The sequence below is a fragment of the Prinia subflava genome, chromosome 6 (assembly GCF_021018805.1).
Source record: "Prinia subflava isolate CZ2003 ecotype Zambia chromosome 6, Cam_Psub_1.2, whole genome shotgun sequence".
NCBI lineage: Eukaryota > Metazoa > Chordata > Aves > Passeriformes > Cisticolidae > Prinia > Prinia subflava.
In genome coordinates, this window is record NC_086252.1 from 28,742,280 (window position 1) to 28,764,984 (window position 22,705).

At 41.9% G+C, this 22,705-nt stretch overlaps 1 protein-coding gene across 1 annotated transcript in view; it reads right to left on the bottom strand.

The window, feature by feature from the left end:
- The window catches only part of ADCY5 (adenylate cyclase 5), a 202,719-nt gene that overhangs the window by 57,290 nt on the left and 122,724 nt on the right, over nucleotides 1-22,705 (bottom strand). Inside the window, exon 3 of the mRNA XM_063400863.1 lies at nucleotides 20,073-20,194. Coding sequence (XP_063256933.1) covers nucleotides 20,073-20,194 — 122 coding nt within the window. The remainder of the gene's footprint in view (nucleotides 1-20,072; nucleotides 20,195-22,705) is intronic.

Below are 22,705 nucleotides of genomic sequence, written 5' to 3' on the forward strand. Positions count from 1 at the left end.
CTGGAAACAGAAGACAGAGAGCATAGGCACACATTTGTGTCAGCAGACTGGAGAGAGAACAGGACACAAGAGTCAGAGAGAACAGTCCTTGAGAACAGGAACCCAGCCTGAAGCCTCTGTCCTCTGCTCTCAGCAAGGGACTCTGAAAGCCACTAAATCACTTTATACTCCTCTGCCTGATTTGTCCCATCCACACACTCCTGCTAGCACTGCAGCTCCAGCAGCAGAGATGCCAGCCAGGTTTCCCAGTCCCAGCTCTGCTAATGACCCACAAGGGACGTACAGGGACCAAGGAACTTCTGTTCCTTCTGTTAGTAGCCCTTGTAAGCCTTAAATTCAGCCTGCCCCCTGTAAAATACCCAACAATCCAGAAGTGACTAGGAAAAGAAGTGTCTCTTACAGTAGCCATCAGGGAACAGCACATGATCCTGATCCTGTGTTTAGTCAGAGCTGTTATTTGAAAATGAAGCCTTTATATCTTTGTCCTTATACACACAACACAGTGAGATGCCTGAAGCAGCTCCAGACCCTGCCAGGGTATCTCACCCAGACTAGATGCCTTAGAGATCAAACACACAGCTTCCCACTGCCCTTAACTCTTCACTCCACACTTCAGTCTTACATGTCAGACTACCCCTAGCAACAAAAGGAGTTTATTAAAGGACCATGCTGTTGGTGATTGCGATAAAGGGCCCAACTCATGCCAAATATTTGTCAGTCTTCAGAGGTCATGCCTTTTCCTTGCTGGTGGGAGGACAATGCCAGTAATAGGCCTCCCTTGTGCCAAAATGTGCAGTAAATGACAGTGGTCAACAAAAGGTCAAATGAAACAATTATTATATCTATAAAATATCATGGGATAAGTAAGGCAGTGGTTTAGCAGTACTATTAGCTGAAGCCGATTAGAAGGGATTGACCACACAATCTGCAGCCTGGGCATCAGCAACTATTATCAGCCCTGAGTCTCAGTCCCAGTCCCTTCATCTGGGAGGCTACTGCTTTGTGGAAAAACCAGTTTAGCATGTAATTAAAATGTTGTAATGGTTTCAGAGCTCTTGATATATTTTCCACTCCATCACTGTCTTCAGATTTACCATCTGATTGGGTTTTGTCCAGCAGTAACCAGGGTATGACCTCAAAAAATAGAGAAAATGGTTTATTTCTGGGAAAAACAGAGAAGAAAAGAGGAGTTATCATTAATTTTATATGTATTTTTAAATTCTTTCTGTTTTATTTTGGTTGAAAAGTACCACAAATTGTGTTTTAGGGTAGAGGTGAATACTTTCCTAAGCTCCTATTTCAGTTCCTATTTCCAGCAAGGACTGGCTCAAGATTTCATCGCTGTACAAGGCAAGCTCAGTTTTGTGCCTGTTGCCCTATGTGGCTCATGATACCGACAGGAAAAAAAGATGAAAAAGAGCCTGGTGGCAGATCCTGCCATCCTCCCCCTCTGCTTAGGGACCAGCCTGATACCTGGTCTTGTCCAAGCCCCCGGCAGGGGAACAGGAAAGGCACATAAGGGACTGAACTCCCCAAAGCTGCTGGCTCCTCTGGATTCCACCATGTCTGAAGGGCAGCACAGGGCAGGCTGGGCTCACAGCTCCAGCTGCTGCTGCCATGGGAATGCCAGCCTCTGCCTGAGCCTGGCTCTTCCCAAAACCACCAGGACACAGCAGATTGCAAGGCCTCCATCAGCAGGATGTCTGGGTGCTCTGTGTGCAGTGCTCCACAGAACTGCAAAGGCAGACTGAGTGAAATGGAGGGAGGCACAGCTGGGATGCAGAGACAAGAGAAGAAAATCCCCAACCTGCTGCGTTCAGCTTTCCCATTTTTGGTCTGTAATGCATTCACACAACAGTTAAGATACACCTGGACAAGCAGCTCTGGAACCAGCAGGAGCCTCAGTGCAACATCCCAGAGACAAGCTCAAGCTCAAGTCCATCTCACTGCACCTGGGCTCCTACCACTGCAAGTCCTTTAAAACCATCTCCTGAAAGTCAGGTGATCCTTGCACTACTGATGTACCCTGAGGCAGAAACATCACAGGATCTTTGGGATGGCAAAAGATGGCAAAGGAGAACCTTCTTTGCAAGTGTGCAGGAAGGGGAGAGATTTGGCAGAAAGCAAAGAACATAAGGAGTAAGAAGAGCTAAGGACAAGGTGGGAAGCGGAAAACCACAAAACATTTAAAAACCACACACATCTACAGAGAATAATTTTGCAGTGCAGACAAATGTCTGGAGCTAATACGGTTATCAAAGGAGAGACATGACACAAGTTTCCCTGCAAATGCAGGATTATTCAAAATGTTAAATTAAATCATGAGTGCTTCTAATGTAAAAACAAAAAAACCCAGTCGTGTTCTATTTCAAGCCATGTGCGTGCCATGCACGCCAGCCACAACATAAATCAAGCAAGGCAAGAAACACAAACCCTATCACCATCACAACGGTAATGCCAGTCATGAATATAAACACCATGTGTTGCTGGAAACCAAACATCACAGGCACTGCATGAGAAACAGAACAAAAACCCAGACTCGGTGAGCTTTAGTGGTTTATAATAACTGCAAAGTGCTTTTGACTGGATCTGAACCAAAGCCATGGTATTTTACCACAATGAACACTACCTACAAGAGAAGAAAGAGTTAATATTTCATGATAAAATAATCATTGTTCATTAGAAACAAGCATTCATGAGCAAAGGTGTAACAAGGATGCCACTGGCTATAGACAGTCTGCCCTTGTCAGTGAGCTCACCAGGCTGATGGGTGAGGACAGGATCTCAGGGTGCTACAACACCATCCACTGCAATTGGTGTTGCCTGTTGTTGAGCTACACTGTGAACAAGGAAGAACAAAGAAGGATGGACCAGGATGAAGCTGACAAAACTCTCACTTGAATGGCTGGGTCAAGCTTTAACACCAAAGTGGGTTTTCAGAGAACTACAGTAATGTTGAAGCTGGAAGGGACCTCCAGAGGTCATCTTGTCTGACCCTCTGCTCAAGCGGGGCCACCTAGAGATGGTTACTGAAGACCAGGTTCAGATGTCTTTTGAGTATCTCCAAGGTGGGAGCATCTCTTCAGCATTTTGGTAAATGAGTCAATTTTTGCACTTAGATGTCTGTTTAAAAGCCAGTTCCCCTCCAGCACTGTAAGCTCAGAATTATTTTCCAGCTCCAGTGGCATAAAAATAGCAATAAGTTCATCTGGAAGTTCCTGGAATAGACAAGACCTCAGGATACATCCAATCTCTCCTTCCTAGCTATAGCTACTTGGGGATGAGATGGCACAGAGATCCTCTGTGTCTTCTACTCACCCTGTGCACAAAATAAGATTCCAGAAACACTGAGAACATCTCATCATGCTCTTTACCTGCCAAATTCGATAGCAGCAACAAAAGGACAACTCAAAACAAGCTGAGGACAAGTTCAGAGCAGTGCCACAGTGACCATGGTCAGGCAGCAGCGTGTCTGGGAAATGCAGCACTAATGTGAGCAAGGGCAGCAAAGCCCACCTCGGGAGGGTGAAGTGGCCCACACAGATCGCTGTGCTGAGTGACAGCCCAGTGACCAGTCCAGCACGCTGCTTCTGGACTATCTCAGGTCTCTACAGCACGTCAGCCTCGCTCTCTAGGGACGTCTGTGTGACAGGCTAAAGACACAATCCTAGCGATGCAAAAAATGTTCTCCAGTACAGCAGGACATCAGACAGACCAGAGGTTACTATTTTTCCTTTTCCTACAGTCATGGGATAAAAGCAAACACAACAGCAAAAAGATAAATGCTCTATCCTAAACTTATGTGGTCATTTTGGAGAAGATCCGTTTGGTGTTGGGAATCACCTGTTGTTTCAAATGAGCCCTAGCATGTTGTGACACATGAGCTGGCACAGCTCTCCCTTGGAAAGCAGGGCTCAGTCTTGCACCATGTTCCATCCTGAGATCAGTCATGTTGGCTCCCGCTTGCTCAAGAGGGTGAGAAGGCACACATGTACACAAATGTTGTGATAAGCAAAGGAGTACTGGCGAGAGAGAGAAAAACACAAAATAGGAGGAAATACACAAAAAAACCCCTACGAAACCAAAACCCCGAAAAACTGTGTGCCTTTTCACCTTTTTCTTTACAACAAAAGGCAGGAAGCCTCCCTCCCATCCCTCTTCCAAAGCTGCCAAAAATGTAAACCAAACCCACATGCCCTATTTGAGAACTTCACTCTGCAAGGCCATCCTAAGTGACTCTGGTGATAGCAAAAACCAACAAAGAAGCAGAGACCAGACAGCTCTGGGAGACACTGGTGGCAACGTGCAGACTGCCATCCACAGCCACTGCATGACAACAGCCAGGCTCATTGCAAAGACACAGACTGCAGAGCCCTGCTTTGACTTGAGTTTCCCAATTTTGCTCTCAGGTGAGTATTACTGGAGGTGAGAACTGCCTGAGGGGCTCATGTGGGAGACGCACATCTCCAGCACAAACACTCCACAATTGTGGCTGCACTCTGTCTGCATTAGCAGTGCTGGAAATGCCCCATGGAAAGGGTCTGACCCTGCTGATGCTCAGGAGCTGCTGAGAAAAATGGCACCACACTGTCCATCACGGTCAGTGCTCCTCACTGCAGTGCCTGTGGTCTGTCCCTCACTGACAGCACAGGAAATGAGAAGAAATTCACATCCTGAAATCACTAACCAGAAGGGGAAAAATGCAGCAGTAATGCAATGAAAAGTTTTTCCATGACCTTCCTAGGTTTGCAGTTTACAAGAATAAGTAGCATCCCCAGTTACTGGAATTTAGCTAGGCAACATCAGTACTCCTTTTTTTATTTTAAACGTGAAAAACTTGCTATCATCTCCTTCTAAACATTTTGAGTTACAAGATTTTCCTATTTCAGCAGACTATATTTAACCAGATTGATTTTTCACTGGACGCAAGAGTAATAAATAAGTCTTTTGGGAAGAAAAACTACTTGAGCAAGGCGAAACCAAGTAAAAATAGATATGGAGTGGCTACCCGCTGAACTATAGGTGTGACACACTATAGATGGCTTTGAGATGAGTGAAAGGAATTTTAATCCTCCATCACTGCCAGCTGAATTAGATGCTGCTGTCTGTCAAACCTAAAAAAGAGATCCGACCATTCTAAATAAGAATTTGTGTTATTAAGAAGGAGGAAATTTAGACATTTTTCATTTACCTAAGAAGGGACTGCCAATTTTTTTTCCAATTGTTCTGATCAGGGGAAAAAAAACCATGTAAATGCAAAAGATGCCAAATCCATTCCATCTCCAAGGAAGTTTAAGAGGGGAACACTGAAGGATTGGGGCCTTTGGCAGGAAGGAGCCATGCACGGTGCTGACCTCAACCATTGTGCCTTTGCTGTGGCTCTGAGCAAGCCCAAACCCACCCATCTCTGCCTGACCAAAGAGCTGGCAGGTCTATCCAAACTGGAGCTGAATCCAACCCACACCAAAATAAATCTCAGATTCCTTTTTGTTCCACAAGACAGCCTGAAATTCAGAACTGCATGTAAAACAGAAAGGAAAAGCCACATTCTGGTTTTCAAACTTCAGATGTGTTTTTTCCTTTGAGCATTCCTGCAGTCTATTTTCTGGTATTGGAGCAATCTCTGATATCAAAATCCTGCTGTAAACCAATAAGTAGGACAACAGAGCTAAGAGAATTCTGAAAAAATGGACTACACAGTTACAGTTCTGTTCAGGGCAGGAAGGCACTATTCCTTCCTGCCTTCTCTTTGAGACAATGGCAAAACTGACTGAAGCTATAGAAGCAGCACACTAGGAAAGAGAAACAACTAAAAATTTAAGCATTAAAGCAAAAGAAAACCTGTTGCAAAGACACTGTGTGCCAGCAATCAATTGGTTGTCAGAGAAGGCAAGAGAGTAATATATTTTGTCACAGTTAACAGTTTCACAAGTATATCCTGGCTCAGGCACATGGCATAGAGATGAAATTGCCTCTAATCAGGTTTGTGATGCTTTCTGCTATATATTACTCAGGTCTTTGTATTTGATGGAGAAAGAATGAGCTCTTCATAACTGTGAAAACTGCCTTTAGTCTGTTCTTCTCTGGTATCATGGATATTCAAGCAAACAATGATGCTTTTGTACTCCCTAACCAAAGACCTGCAGTAATTCTGCATGCAGCCGTCACTTCAATCTAACCTTACTTCTTTGCTCTTTCTCCCAGCTTTCCCAGTGTCCTGTCCTCTTGGGATTTATTTGTCATTTCAGCAAGTCAGGCTTTTCCCTCTGGAAAGTCACTACATAATGAAAACATTACATTAGTATATAAATGTCATAATTTAAAACATTAAGGAGCAATCTTGCCTTTCCCAAAGGGGGTAGGTAGCAAAATACAGACTCCCAATGGATCAGCTGAGAAGGGACAAGCGATGTGATGTTCTGAGACACAATTTCCATTGGCAGCTTATTAGATCAATAATACAAAGGGGCCATTAGGTGTGAAAACGGAGTGCTGAAGAACATGAACGTGAGTCTTCCTGCCCTTTTTGGAACAGTCAGCATGAGTGGACTCGCTGCCCCCTCGCTTCTATAGTTTTAAATGTAGTTGAGCAGTTGTGTTTTTAAAATTATACTGATGAAACTGTAAAGAGAAATGGGCCCAAAGCATTTAGAGACACTTAACTGTGCATACTTTATAATGGTCACTTTTCTGAGAAACACCAAGGAACATCGGTGGAGAGGAACTGTAAAATGAAGACATAATTCTTCATCAGGTATTTTGAAAGTTAAAATGGCCAAATGGTCCAAAGAAAATAGTACAGCTCATTAACTGAGGTATCAATGTTATTTGATTAATAAACAAACCTGATTATAAATTTAATAATAAACCACATTCATGTTTTCAGTGACAAGGGAGACTGGCTGCAATGTCAGAATCAAATGAAAAGGAAAAAATCCTGCAGGAAATTGGACTTGTTATCTGGTTGTTGTACACTGCATTAATTTTCCTTACCTGATAAGAACCAGTAATGAATAGATGCCCTCAACTCACAGCTTAAGTCTCCCAAGTTTACAAGGGCTATAATTTAACATTAAGGATTTTTTTTTCCTTTTTAAGATGTCACCTACCATCACCTGAAGTCACCAGTGGCTCTTGGGTTGATATCTATCTTAGATTCCCTTTGGTGACACAGAAAACTCCAGCTTCCATGGAGAAACAAGGTAAATATAGTGAAATTCTGTACAACTGGTACCTGCAATAAAACCACTCCTCCTCAGAAGGCAGTTCAGGGGAGTTACTGCATAAGGATTTCTACACAAAGATGGTCCTTGAACAGGGAATATGAAATTCCGTGCTCCTCTTCAGCCCCTGACATATCTCATATTCCAAACACTTGGCATATTTCCATGATTTCACAGAGTGCAAGCAGTGACATTAAGCAACTGTTAAAATGTCATTGGTACAAAGGCAACAACACACTATTTTCTAGAGACAGCAGTATGGTATATAGATAAAACACATCAAGATGCTTAAGGTGACAAGGGAAAACCTTGGTGGAGCAGGAATGTGAATTCTGCCCTCCTAAGTCCAGGAAACATCCCCACAAACCCTACTCCTGACATGCTGGAGCAGGAACCATGGTGATGGCAGGTCTGCTCCCTGCATATGAAAGTGTCTCTAACTTTCCCCTAAATCTCCCCATATTTTTGAAATCAGTGGTTTCTTCTCATAATAAAGCAGACATATAATTTTAACTTGATTTCAAGAGAATTGTTGTAATTGCCACCACCAGAATAATAGATCTGCATATAAAGAAATGGTTTTTCTCTTGCATTTCCATTGGAAAATTTAATTTCTGTGTTAATGCATTAAGATAGTTCACTAAGCCATTTGCTTGCTACTCACAATATTCACAAAATATTATCACCAAATGTAGTTCCTGCAAACAGCTATTAGTTTACCAGTGTACTAATATCAATAAAACCAATAGAGTCTAACCAGATCTTTTCTAGAGCATGAAAAACCACCTTGGAGACCACTTAAAACACATAATATGGTAATGTGTCTCATAGCACAAAAATAAGAGGAAAGTTGATGTTTCAGATCTTTCTACATCTATACAAAACCAGTCCAGCTAATTTCTGCTTACTTTCTATGCCACTGCAGTAGCAGCAATTTTAGTTTTCACAAAGCTGCATGAAATGGAATTTAAGTGCCAGGGAGGACACATGCCCATGTGAAGTGCAACACAGCTGGCAATAAAATTGTGGCTAACAAGTCACAGGACAGACAGGTTGGGCCTTTCCCTGTTGGAGAGCTGGGGAATCCAGAGCTGGATTCACTTGCAGAGAAGGAAGGAGTTTGAACAAACTGCCTCAAGTGCAATGTCTTTCAGAGTACCCATGTTAACATCCACGCTGATCCTGTCCCTAGCACTGATACATTCAGGTTTCTAACAGATGCCTCGGATTAGAAAGATTTGCCCTTCCAGACAGGAGTAGCCATGACTGTAGTAAAGTGTTTGTCAAACAAGGCATCCGTGTTCTCCCTGGGGCTCTGTGCTGTAACTGCAAGAATTGATGTGGTACAAGTTCCCAGCGTGGACAGGGCCTGGGGCTGTCAGGCAGATCTGGAGCAGTGGAGAGAAGCAATCGGAGCGTGCAAACGGAACACAAACCATAAAGGTCTTTGAGCAGTCTGGAATCTGCAAGGTGCTCACTAAGGGAAACGGCAGCTGTGATATTTGGTGTTTTATGGCTGGGTTAAAAGCTCCTGTAGTTCAGATATCAGGAGATAATTCCCTATTCTTACGCACCAGGCCACTCTCCGGAAGCCTGAAAATGCTTAGCACAGCTACTCTATTTCTTATGTACCACAATAAACAAACTTCCAAAAGTGCTGGATTCCAACAGCCACTGCAAAGAAAGAAAGCAAGCAGGGGAGGGTGGGGGGGGGTGGGAAGTGCAGCAGCCCACACAACATCAAATGCTGGTAGGCTCAGTGCTAAACAGCAGATGATTCTTACTGAATAACTGCCCTAGATTTTGCAAACAATACAGGGAACAAAAATAGAAACCCATTTACATATTGCTGTTAATAACTTTATTTATAGTGTCACAGCTAGAGCACAATAACTGCAGCCATGGCTTAACTTGAAAGCCATTCACTGTGGAAGAGTCAGACAGATACTGTTTTCTCAGTCCTTATGCAACTGAAAAAAAATCCTGCTAACAACATCCACTCACCAGAATCCTTGTAAACAGAACCAGAAAAGAAGTTAACAGCAGCCAAAGCCAAAAGCAAATCATCCCCAGGATCCCCTTGGCTTCTGCACCTCCTGGCTACTTAGGACACACTGTGGTTAATCAAAGACCACCGGGGCTAGAAGCCCTGGCAAGTAATTTTTCACTTCAGTTTGAGGCTCGTGATAGCACCTTACAGGAATACTTGACTTGTTTAATTTATTTCCTTAGTTGTTATTTATTTGTTTGAAGTAAGAAATACAGACAGGGCTCAGACTAAGTCAGCACCTACAGTAAGATATAGTATGTGTCCAGCATTTAAGAGAATCCCTCCCATATCCATGCTGCCATCTTCATGACTGTAGCCAAATCTTACCTGGGAGCCAAGATTCCTGCCAGCTAAAACACTACTGGCCTGACACAAAAAAACTGGCATACCTTTAAGGTACAGAAACATATACAGAACTCTGTATCCTTGATTCCAAGGTATTTTGCAAATGCCTGCTATTTATATGTAAATGGAGTAAAACTGAAAGCAAGAAAACCATCTCCCAAGACCCATCACCCAAGATGTGAGAAAACATGGATCTAATTTTCCCTCTGCCTGAATCCAGCCTGAACTGGACAACTGGCTATTTTGGATTGGGAACAGGGGTGCCCTCAGGACCTCATGCTGCAGCTGCTCATTACATATAAAATACTCAGAATAATTAGAGGCACAGACAGCGAGCGCTCCGCTCTGCCCTGCTGATTATGGTGCACGCTGTGACATGGGACAGTGGGATTCAAGCCGCTGCTCCGGGGTTTGACTCTTTTATAAAAAAATGAAACAAAATTAACAAAAGAGAATGAGGATGCCTTCTTCATTTATGGCCTCTCCTAGGAGATGTGGCCTCAAGCGCCCTCTGGTACATGGGAAAACCGAATTCAGATAACATACCCTGATGTGGGTCGAGCCCCTACGCTCTGATGAGCACAGTGTGCCTCATCTCTTGTGCCTCTTCAGCTCTTGGCTACCTCTGTGTTGTACTTTCTGCCACACGGAATGTCAACTGAATGAATGAACTCTCTGGTTTCCATTTTAGTGAGGAACAGGACGATGCCCCTTTGGCTGGGCAGCCCGGCTGACCTGCCCCGCTGGCTGCCCCGCAGATACAGCAGCGCCCATGAGACCCCAGCACAGAGAGTTGTGTGCTCGGGCACACTCCCTGCTGCTCCTCAGAGCCCTCAGGACATCCTGCAATGGGAGCCCAGCATTTCTGAACTCTCATCAGCCTCACTACCAAGTCAAATTAAAGAGCTCACTGCCCATCTCAGGTTTTCACTTTTCAGACAAGACACCATTTTCAGTTTACTTCTTCTCCTGTTGCATACTTGCAAGGAAAAGCAGCTCAGCAGGTAAGCCACACCTGCAATTTCAATGTCCCTGGGCTTTGCAAGAAATTTGTAATCGCTTCCAATTTCAACAACAAAATTCTACTCAGTTTGCAGCTGAAAATTATAAAGAGTACTGGACAGTAAGAATATCACTTACAATTTACACTATTTACACTCTGTAACACAACTTTGTCTCTACATCAGACGTGTTATCCTAAACTGTGATCTGATGGCCACTATTCCACAGAAGGGAAGAATCTTAGGGAAGAAAGGCAAGGATGTGAGTTTTTTCTCATTTTTAATTGAAACAAAGCAGAACTATTAAATGAAAAGGCCTCTTTTTCTCTTGCTTGGAAAGGAAATGAATCTCACAAAGGGGCTTACAGTAGTTTTGAATGCAATCCAGAACAAAAGGTTCCAAATGAAACAGAATAATTATACTTTTATGGATCAGCTCTTGGCATTTGCTGAAGCCTGATCTGTAACTGCAATTGCTCAAGTTCCCCTCAGCAGAAGCCAAAGTTTTGTTTGTTTTGTTCAACAAATTGATTCTTATTAGCTCATTCTTTGGAAACAGCCAAGGCACAAAGCAGTGGTGTGCATGTTCCTGGGAAGAGAGGCTCTCCACCAACACTGCTATGGCACATAACTGTCCACTAGCTACACCTGCTTGCATCTGGTTCCCTCTGTCCCTTCTCTTTTCCTCCAGACATGCTACCAATTGGTAAATTTGCTTTTTTCTTTCCAAGGTTTTTTTTCTCTTCCCCGTATTTTTTGCCTACCTCTCCTCCCCACTAATATCCCATCAGCTCTGTGACACAGGTTCTCTCAGTTCCTTCATGGTCCAGGGAGTTACAAAGCACCTCTCTGAATTGCTGCTTCATTCAGCACTGATGTATGGGTCTGCCAGGCCTTGGAGATAACAGAAATTAAGTAGTTGTGAGAAGAAGGAGGGTTGTCCTAGTAACCCTCTATTAGCAGCCTTCCCCACAGCGAGCAGGAATGGAGCCAGTGTATCATCACACTCTGCAAAGAATCACATTTAAATTAAAAACTTACCCAAACCACCACCATCAAAAAGCCCCAAACAATGAGCTGGCGTGGTGGATCAAACTGTCACTACTGTAACTCTGCTGGGAAAATTTCCCACTGCCTCCTACATGCACCTTCCTCTTATGTGAGAGGGCAAGTTGTGCTTCCAGATGCTTTGCACAGCTACTGCTGGGACAAACAGGAATTTACAGCTGATCTTACAACAGAGCCCTGGTCACCCAGCCTTCTTCCACTTACTGGGGAGACCTCTGCAACAGGAGCCTAGGAGAGAATATTTTGGTGATGGTCACACAGATGAAAGTTTTATACACAGTCACACTGTGTTTTTCATCTTGGGGGTTGGTTCTGTAGAACTGTAGATCAGGAAGTTGATTTGAAATGTTGATGATCCTCCTATATATTTAAGACATCATTTTAGGAAGTTGATTCAGAAAACAGACAAAACAGACATGGTTATTAGTCAAGAACGTCCTTAGATTTTCTCAGTGCCTTTGAGAGCCTCAGATATTTACCAAAATCACACACAGCAACCACAAAGAGCTCTGCTAGTCATGGCAACAATGAAGATAACACCTATATTGCTATATTTTTAAATATAATTTGTTTTTTAAATAGTGTGACACAGATGCTTCCCAATCTCTGAAAGCTACCTGCAAACTTCCAAGTCTCCAGAACCTACAGTTTTACAAATCCTTATTCCCACCATTTAAAACTGTGTGCATCCTTTGTGGGGTTTTGTAACAGAAACACAAAAAAAATTCTGAGTTTTCTCAAAAGAGCACTTCTATCATTTCACAAGGGCACTGCCATGCCAATGAGGTTTGTGTGATGAAATTAATGAAATCTCTTGCCTCCTCTGCTCTTTGTGCAGTCCACTGGTGCTCCTCCCTTCTGTTAATTCTGTTTCTGAAGCAACCTGTTCTTAGCTTGGTTTCTTACAAAAATTCCAGTAACGGAATGCAGACTGCATGGTCAGTACCAACCTCTCCCCAGTTTTTTCACCACTTAGTATAAACCAAAGTTAATAAAAAAAGAAAGCTTAGAAACTACACTGTGACTTTCATTTACTGAAGGACATAGACTCAAGTTAGCAATGGTACTAACTTGAGTCACAGGATGCCAGACCACTTGAGAGCTCTTCTCCACTAATTGGTTTCAGCTTTTGTCTCTTCATTATTTATCCAGTGTCAAAATTATATACACACCAGTAGGAACAGATGCACAAATTAGCAGCAATTGTTGAGGGATATAAATATAGTATAAAACAAGAGAAGTTAATCCATCCCCATCCAAAACTGTGCCTGTTTTACAGCTTCTGTAAGGGAGCTTCAAATAGTTTTGCAAAGTTCCCTGCATTACAGAATAAAAAGTTTAACTAATTTTTGCTTTTCAGTCATTATCATCTAGGGAGGAAGCAAAAGGTGGGATGATGATTTTAATAAAAACCTCTTCAAGTGTTATATAAACTCAATGTTCTTAAAACCACTTTGCATGTTAACTACATGACAAAGCAGTTCATCAACTGAAGTCTCACAAAGATTTTACAGGAGAAAAGCAACACTGTAAAAATAAGTCTTCACAAAAGAAAAGTTTTGTTCAGAGAATATTCAATTTTTCTTGTCAAGGTTACTCCAGAGTAGAGAGGACTGGGAGTGAATTAGTTGAATAAATATAATTTGATGGGGTTTTTTAGTATAAATTGGATACATCTGTTTTTATCAGACCAATCAGCAGTCATACTTACATTTTAAAAAATTAATTTATTCTTAGTACTATTGTAGAAAAAAGAGAATCCAAACAACCTTGATGAGTTAAAATTCTGCTTTGTAAACTTCTACAAGCACCTTCAGCATTCTCTCCAAATTACTCTCCACAGTATTTCATCATTAAAACATCTAACACTCTTGAATCCATCACCCTGTGAACTTCACAGGCCCTTGTGTAAACTCAGAATAGCAGGGTGTGAATTATACATCACAGGCCCTTCCTAATTGCTGCTGGCTTGCTGGTGGCTGCCGATCCGCAGTCACCTGGCACGCTGCACTCGTGGGATGCTCTCTTTATCCCAACACACGTGTTGGGGAGCGCATCCAGCGGGGTGCCTTGCAGCCAGTTATTTATCTGGTTTGTTCTTCAGAGGGTACGGGCTCGCTCACGCCCCTGGAGACACCAGGGGCTCCCTGCAGGGACCAAGATCACAGTATATTCCCAGTTCAAAGAGGGAGATCACAGAGGAAATGAATACTTAAACGAGTTAGCATGTATTTGTTCTTAAATGTTGCTGTGCACATGCACAAAGAGGTACATTTGCTAAAATATATAAAACTGCTGTATTTTTCGGCTTCAAAGTTTTCATGACTGAACCATCAACACATTTATTATCGAGAGGGAGTGATCCTGGGTTGAAACATCCCCTGTAATGTTAACACCCAGACTTATTGCAGAGCTTTGAGGTCAACTTCAGGTGTATCAAGGCTCCAAAGCAAGTGAATTTCTTTACACATGAATGTTAGCCTGAATGACAATCTCCAAAAGACAAGTGACTTTTTCCTCTCAAAAACAACAAATTAGGAAGAGAGAAGTGATTAGTGGTGGTGAGAGCAGAGTATTTCACCTTCATCCAAGGGTGAAACTTTCTTCTGCACTTCCTTAAACTTATTGCTAATTTGAAAGAAAAAATAAAAATCTGCCATTATAAAATGCAAAGATTCACACCTGCCAGGCATAGGTGAAACTCTCAGGAGCTGACTCCTGACAGAGAGAGTTCCTGCTTAGGTAAAATTCACCGCTGTCATTTAGGGAAAGATGTGGGCAGGCTCATTTTCCTCCTACTCACTTTTCTCGTCCTACAGATTCAACCAGAACTTACAGCAATTAAATACTCTGAACTCACTTGAAACCCACGGTTACCCTTCACCTACGGGCAAAAATATCTTTCTACTGCTCGTGGGCACATGCCTCAGAAAGGAAAAGGAGGGAGAAGTCTTGCCAAATCTTGATTCTGAGAAACAATCAACCAACCCATGAACACACTTTGGAGGAAATCGGACTGGCACAGAGAGCAGCAGCAAGGATGCAAGACATGGATAAAAGTGGCTCTTGGGCTTTCTCCTGCTTAATGCTGCTCCTCCTTGTTTTTAAACAGAAATCATCCATTTTCCTTCTGGCCCCCCACAGAAAGGAAGGAAGACAAGGAGGAAGATTGATTATACAGTAAATATTAAAAAAGTTACTGCTCCTGCCCTTTCCTGGCAATGAGGCCTTCCAGAGAAATTAAAGCTACACAAACTTTGGCTGAGATGAGGGATTGTGTAATACTTGAAAATATCCACGGAAGAACTGTCAGAAATTTATACCTGCCATAATGTAATTCTATTTATTAAGGAGCATAAGTCCTTCACCACCAAGAAACATTAGGAACGGATGTCCTGTGTGTGAGGGCAGTGGGAGGAGGGAAGAAAAAGATGTTTGCTTAGTTGAATTTTTCCTCAAATGTCATAATTCACGATTCCATAGAACCTTGCAACCTGGGAATTTAAAAAACTTCATAAGCAACTAATTAGGCATCACAACACCTAAAAGGTGAAGAGGTTAGGTTGACACAGCTGGTCTGAATACCCTGACACTCGGCCAAAGTGCAACTATTTGGTCATTTTTAACGGGAGAACTTTTTGGTGTTAGCATGTCATTAAATCAGAAGATGAGTTGCAAATGTTTTTTTTTTAAAAGCTGAAAGCAAATGGTCTTGTTTCATTTCTGCAAATGGTTTAGTTCAAGTTGTCAAGAAGTTTAAGAAACTCTGTGAACAGGTTAATGTTGTTAATGTTGAGTACATGATTCATAAGAATTATGTGAAGGGGTGAAGAGAGGAAACTGTCACTTTTACTGCACTTGGATGCCAGCCCTAAAATAAGCTTCTAGAAACAGTTCATCAAAGGAATTTCAATGACAAAGCCAACCTTTATCCCTTCACAGAGGACTTCAAGCCTCCTTTTATAGCACAGAGATTACTATATTTGGCCAAACCTAGATAACATTAAAGCCATTATCACTGCAGTGAGACACTATAAATAGCAATAGTAATGTAAAACACTTAAAATTCTGTCTGGGAAGCATGATAGATAAACAATATTATCTATGCATAATTCAGGGCTTGTCTATCAGACATAATCTCATTCATGATAACATGAACAAATTTAGTTACATAATTCACCTTGTTGTTTACCCAAAATTACTTGCATAGTCTTGGGAACTCCTTTCCTGATTGCTTTTGACAATAGACTTTATATTTAACACACACATATGTGGGAAAGGTCAAATCATGCTCTGAGGTTCTGGATTTGTCAAAGTTAATTCTCATTCAATAAATCAGGACAGGAAACTTTCATTCTCTGTTTAAAGTTTCTGTTCATGTGCATTGAAAAAGAGTGTATTAACCTCAAACATTTGCATCTTTGTCTTGTCACCACACTAAAATTTTCAGAAGAACTTAATCCTGAAACAAATTTTTCTGCCAAAAATTACAGGAAATTATATTTTCATTGTGGATAAATTCGTCTCTGAACTTTACTTTCCATAACAATAATCAGGAGATTATGAACTCATTTGCAGGAAGCCCAGATAAAAAGATTTGCTCAAAAAAGATTGTCTTTTACCCATTCAGGTCAAAAAGACCACAGTATTTTGCATTTAAAAATCATCTTTTCCTTATGGAGAGATAGCCCACCCTCTAAGAGAAGTGTACCACAGTAAGCAATATCATAGCAGACCTGCTCCTTATTAAAGAAGCATGGCTATATTTTACAGACTTACTGCTGGTACTTGAGGAAGATCTCTTCTACACAGGTCTAAATTGACTTCTTTTTTCTTAAACAAACAGAGAAAAAAAAAAAAAAAAGTGTGCAACCTCTATTTCTAAAAACAAACAAACAAAAAACCCAGAACCATGTAACACAGCATTTAAAACTAAGCATATAACAGCAGAACTGTAAAGTTAAGGACATTTCATTTTTCATCTAGAAAAGAAAGGCTACACACATTAACTTCACATAATTTTAGATTAACGTTTTCTGCTGGTAGAGTGGTTTGGGTTTGGTTTTTAATTAAAATTAGAGGTGGTCCCAAAAGCCCAGACCCAATCATCCCTGAAAATTAAAATATTTAATCTTGTCTGGAAGAGAATTTAGTAAGCCACATCTCCCACACAAAATGTCAAGCCAGGCTAAGTGCACAAGGCTTTGCTCCTGTGCCTCCTGAGTTCAAAGGACCCAAGTTAAACCCAGCTGGGTGGAAACCTCCAGAGCCTCATTATTTCCATGTTGACAGTGGGTTTGGAGAGCAACCTCACCCTGAAGATCCAGTAAAAATCAAGATGTCAGGTTCCAGGCATTAAGATGACAATCAAACTTTAAAATCAATAGCTAACCAAAATTCCCATCCATTATACTTTCATTTAAAAATCTACCTTTATAAACAACCTGGGAGAATGGGGGAAAAAAGAATCCCTGAATACAGCTGATGGAGAAGGAAAACCCACCTCTGTGCAAACACACAGACCTTCCCACTCCTCTGAACTGCAGAGGAAATGCTCCTGCTGATAAATCATCAACAGGAAGCCAGATTCAATGGCTGGGCACAGCACCCTTGCACTGACTTCACATACTTCTCAATTGCCTTGACACAATAACCTTTAGCTCATAAAAACTTAGCTCTTATGACATTTTTGAATAGTGACGAACACAAAACAGAATTGCTTGGAGCGCTCGCATCTCCCAAGCTTCCCCATGAGCGTTTCCCTGCACAAAGTAAAGAGCATGCTTGCTTTTATTCAGCCAGTTCATTAATCAGCATCGCTGAGATGCTACCTCCCCCCTCCACGGTGTTTGTGTGTGCACGTAAATGCTTCAAAATCATCCACAGTCATTCCCACTAGAGGTGGTTTCAGTGCACCCAGGCAAGAGCAAAGGCTCCGTGCTGAACTCCTGGTGTGAAATGAGTCATTTGTTCCAAATCATGTTTCCTTTCTTTAATATTCGCACTTAGTTATTCATTTCCCTAAAGTACATGAAGATGAGATGTTCCTGAGTTATTTTCTATTTGCTCTCAGCACACACACTATTTTATTCCTATTTCTTATCTTGCTTTTCCAGCCTTTTCCATGATTTCAGTGGGCTTTGATTTAGGACCTCACAGGCACAGACAACAAAGCCCACACTTTGAGGAAGATATCATTTGTTTCCTCTTAAGATCTTTTGAGACCTTAGAGTCCCTTTGCACTGGAGATAGTCAGCACCTGCAAGGGCCTGATTCCTAAACACTCATTGCCATGAGGAACAAAGTTGAAATGACTTTAAAGCTGCAGACGCGAAACTATTACATAAATGCTTATATTAGTCAATAAATACACAAGATGTGAAAATTAAATGTTTGCAAGTGTTCTGTTAGCTGGTCACATACCCATTTATGTATTTATTTTTCACCTTTCATGTTCCTTCACAGCCATAGCTGAAAATCATAGCTCTTTTCTCCTTCTATAGTCTTGGCCATGTGCCATGTTTTGCTGCATCTTCTGAGATATCATGTCTCCAAACCAGCCATTATCTTTGGTCTATTTTTTTCCAGTCACAATTGTTACATCAGATTCCCCTTCCCCCTTTAAAATTTTTCATTGGCAAACTTGGTTCGTTATTGTTTGTTTAGTTTTCATATATGTAGTCATATTAATTAAAGATTCAAATCAGTATCATTCTAAACAGATGCTAAAATTTGACTGCTGAGCAACTTTCAAACCTGCAAAATAATGACATATGGAAATTGATGTGGAAGACTAAAATACCATAGTGTTATGGCATAGCTAATGAATTGCACTTAGTTTGAATGTCAAGTTGACCTTTAAGTAATGGAAAAAAGTAAGTCACAATCAGCATCTATCACAAGAAATTTACACACCTACTTGAACAAGCTCAGTGTCATTATGGAAAAATGAATGTGAAGACACAAAACTTAATTTACTGTAGCACGATGTCTGCTGAGGGCACTGTGTATGGCCTCTTCCCCTCCCCTTCTTCACCGTGCATATATCCTTTGTTTTTCATCACTGAACCATTATTGTCTGATTTCTGATACTGTTTCCGTCTCCACTGTATTGCTAGTGGATCTTTATCTCTTTACTGAGTCACAACCAAAAAAACTGAAGGGATGAATTGCATCCAAACCAGCACACAAACTCGCCCTGATTTCAGTGTGTTTTATATAAGACTCTACATTCAACACTGAGCAACTTCCCAATTTTCTGCTTGTACACTGCCTCTCCCAGCTACCCTCAATCCCAAGGTAATGTCTTCAAATGCACCAGAATTTCATGTGGATTTTTTCACGTCAACTATTGGAGGGTGCAGTATGTTAGAAACTCACTTTTATTTGTTAAGCATAAAGTATCAGAAAATACAATTCACCAACATACTAAAGCTGCACAAGAGAGAAAGGCTACACAGGGAGGTCACAGGAAAAAAACCTCTTGTTGTAAGGGGAGATGAAGAAGGGAAGTTCTCTGTCCCCAGTCCCTGTGTCCCAAAAGAAGTATTTCCAGACTGACAGAGCTGTTACACAGTTCTAGGACCTGGCTTACCTGAGACATAAGTGATCTCCAAAGAGATCAGGTACAACAGCAGAGGTGAAATACATTAAGATTAGGTTAAACTTTGCAACTGCAGCCTATAAAGCTATCAAGCCACCTGAAGTATTCTTTTATTGCCTCTTCCCTAGAAAACTAGACAGTGGGAACCAGGAGATGTCCAGAAGATCCTGGGGCTGGACTACTTCAGCAACACAGGCTGAGTTTGATTTTGCATGACTTGCCAGAGATTGGATATCAAACTCTTCTCCTCATCCAGGCAGACCAAAGAGCAACACATTGCTGAGTGACTGAGCAGGTGTCAAGGCTGTCACTAATGGACTCCTTGCTTGTAATTCCAAACTGCCAGAAACCACTCCAGCAAATCCAGACCTTAGCCAGGCTCTGCAATTCACCCTGTGGGAAGTGTTCCCAATTTTTAACTTGCATTCTGTCACCTCTTATCAGAGGGGCACTTGTAATTGTTCAGAAATAACTGACCCCAAATATAACACCTTCTCAAAACCATCAACACTTACTCCAGGAAAAGAAAAAAGGAAACAAAAAGGGAAAAGTTAAGGAAAGAGATCAGTTCAAGTCACTTCTCAAAGGAAGATGGTGTTTGAATGAGGCAATCCTCCTACCATCCTATAAACAAACTTTCAAAAGTCAGCTAGAGACACTTGAGAGTCTTTACACTGATTTTGGATTATGTGTCTCTCACATCTTCATCCCTGGGTGTTCAGGGCCAAGCATTGGGAGGGTCCCTCATCCCCCATGGCTGGGAGACAGGCTGCTGTTCTTACCTGACATTGTCATGCTTCTGGATGTAGATCTTATGAAACATCATGTCTTCCTGTTTGGCATTAATGTCAGCTTTCATCTCCATGGCAACATGTCGAGGAAGTACAGAGAGCAGGAGACGCTCCTGTGGAGTCAGACAGATGAACCAATTAAAACACCTGCTGCCCAGTTAACAAACACACTTTGTTCCTTACTGGGGAGAAGTGACTCATCCGTTCGGTGAGAGATGAGCACAACCAGGCAGAATGGGCTCCATAAACCCACTAGCTGATCCCCAAACCAGCCATATGCAATTCTGTTCCCAACTCCACAATAAGAATTCAATGGTTTTAGAAGAAAAAGTATTACTTTTCATTCCAGATGCACTGGGGTTACAATTCATGGTTGCCAATACTTGCAAGTGAAGCAACTCAACGAGTGTCTACTCACCGTTCTTGGAAGGACTCTGATATTGTCTGACCTCCCACACAGTCTCTGCACACCACCACCAAGTCTTCCTTCACCTAACACCAGAGGAATGATATCCCAACACCCTTGGGCACTATTTAAAATTCCTCCCTTGCTTATCTAATTATCTAAGCACATTCCCCCAGCAGGCACAAACCTGCTCTTAGCAGCTAAAATGTCGTAGAAACGCCCTGACAAAACCAGCATGAAAAGTATTATACTGCTACACTTTAAACTGCTATTAATGCCCAATTGCACTAAGATCTGTAAACCCACCCACTCACCTACAAGAGTATTTTTAATAACCACATATCATCAACAGTTTGTGGCTCTCCTTGCCCCTCACTTGGCAATTTTATTTACTGATCATAGCTTTTATGTGACTTTTGTAACATTATTTTGCAAGCTGTTCCTACAGAGTATGCAAAAATTGACAAAATGACGATTTTCTGGTGATTTTCCTAAAAACTCGCACAAAAACAAGTGCTTGTTATGATTCTAAATTTGGTGCTGATTTCACACAGAAATCACAGAATTTAAATCTGCAGGTAATTCGTGCCCCAGGGGATGCATTTGTGTATATCAGGAATCACACCTGAGAATTCTGCCCAGAGCTTCATTCTATTCCCAGTCACACCCTGTGAAGTTCAAAAGGCTTTGCTATGGCTCATGAGGGTGGGAGCATCTCCTTTGGGATCAGCTCTGCTCTGGTCCCATCCAACCTGCAGGCAGTGCTCTGGCATAGCTGAAGAATCCCAAAAGCTTGTGCCACTCTTGTCTTTATTTTTCTTTCCCTGTAGTGAGCAGGAGGAGGAAAAGGGCCTTTCTTCTTGATGACACAGACAGAAGGTGGTGCAAAGGAAGGTCCCCAGCCTTATCTAACAGCTCATTAATTCTCAACAACCCAGGGAGCAGCAGGGTTCAAACACAAGCCTGACTCAGAGGGGTCAGCAATCCTGTCCCAAGTACTCACGTCACCAAACCACTTGCCCATACTGCAGTTATGGGCACATTTCTGGCTTTTAATTCCTAATTTTAACTGAAAGTTCACCATTTATTTCTTCCTCTAAGGAGAGAGAAGAACCCTGAGGGAACCAAGGGAAGATGAATTCACTGGAAATGTGCTCAGCATGCACTGAGACATTTTATAGTCTGTAGCACTGCCCAGTATTTCTTTTTCCCCCTTCAGTGTGCCTTAAAGAGACTGAGTCTGCCTTCAGTCTTTGAAGAGATAGTAATAACACAGAAGATGTGTTGGAGGGATTTCTATCTCTGCTTAAAACTGCAGCAGTCATGAAAAGATTGTTTTTTAAAGTCCTGTCACAGTCACTAGCATACCGCAGGTGCTAACAGTTCCATATCCATTTCTTTTTTTAAAAAGCAGCTCATGAATCATGCACGTGTCCTTAGGCTTCTGTCAGCTATTGGTGCACTCCTTGAGTGGAAAAGCACAACACATTTGTTTGCTTTCCTGAGTAAATGGTGTATACACTGCTGTCATTTGCATATTCTAATAGGCATCCTCAAATGTGTGAAAGCTGCTATTTTATGTGTGATTTTACACATCCTCTAAATAACTTGGAGCTTTATGGGAGGTTCAGGGGCACCCACAGGTTTGGAACATTCCCTGTGGGTGCATGAGCATGGAGGGTTTACTTGCTTCCAAAACAGGGAGGCAGCGTGTCTGTTGTGAGCACTCCAGGAGATTGTCACCTACATTTCCGAGGAGCTTTTACTTGAGAGCCCCCACCCCTACTCTTCCTGACACCAGAGGCACTTGCCAGATTAAATCTCCAATATTTTCAAGACACTTCAGATCTCCAGGAGCTGCACTAACGCTGCTCTGAACTAATAATCAGGGAATAAGATAGGATCATCAGGTGAAACAAATGCATGCGGCACAACATCCCCTCATGCAGCTACTAATTAGGAAGTTGAGCTCTGTTACAGATCTGAGCATTCTTTATTCTGTTTGCTTGGAGTCATCACAATTACTGAAAATAACCTCTGAAGCTAACAGAAGGCTATAATAAGTGCATCTGTAAGGCATAAGCCACATGAAAAGGCCTTCAAAACAACAAAATCCCTATTTTTATTTCAAATGGAGGAGAGAAATTAGGGTCTCCACTAGAGACAATTTTCATTTTGATACAATAACTAGAAAGTGCTGCAGCTCTCACTGTAAAAT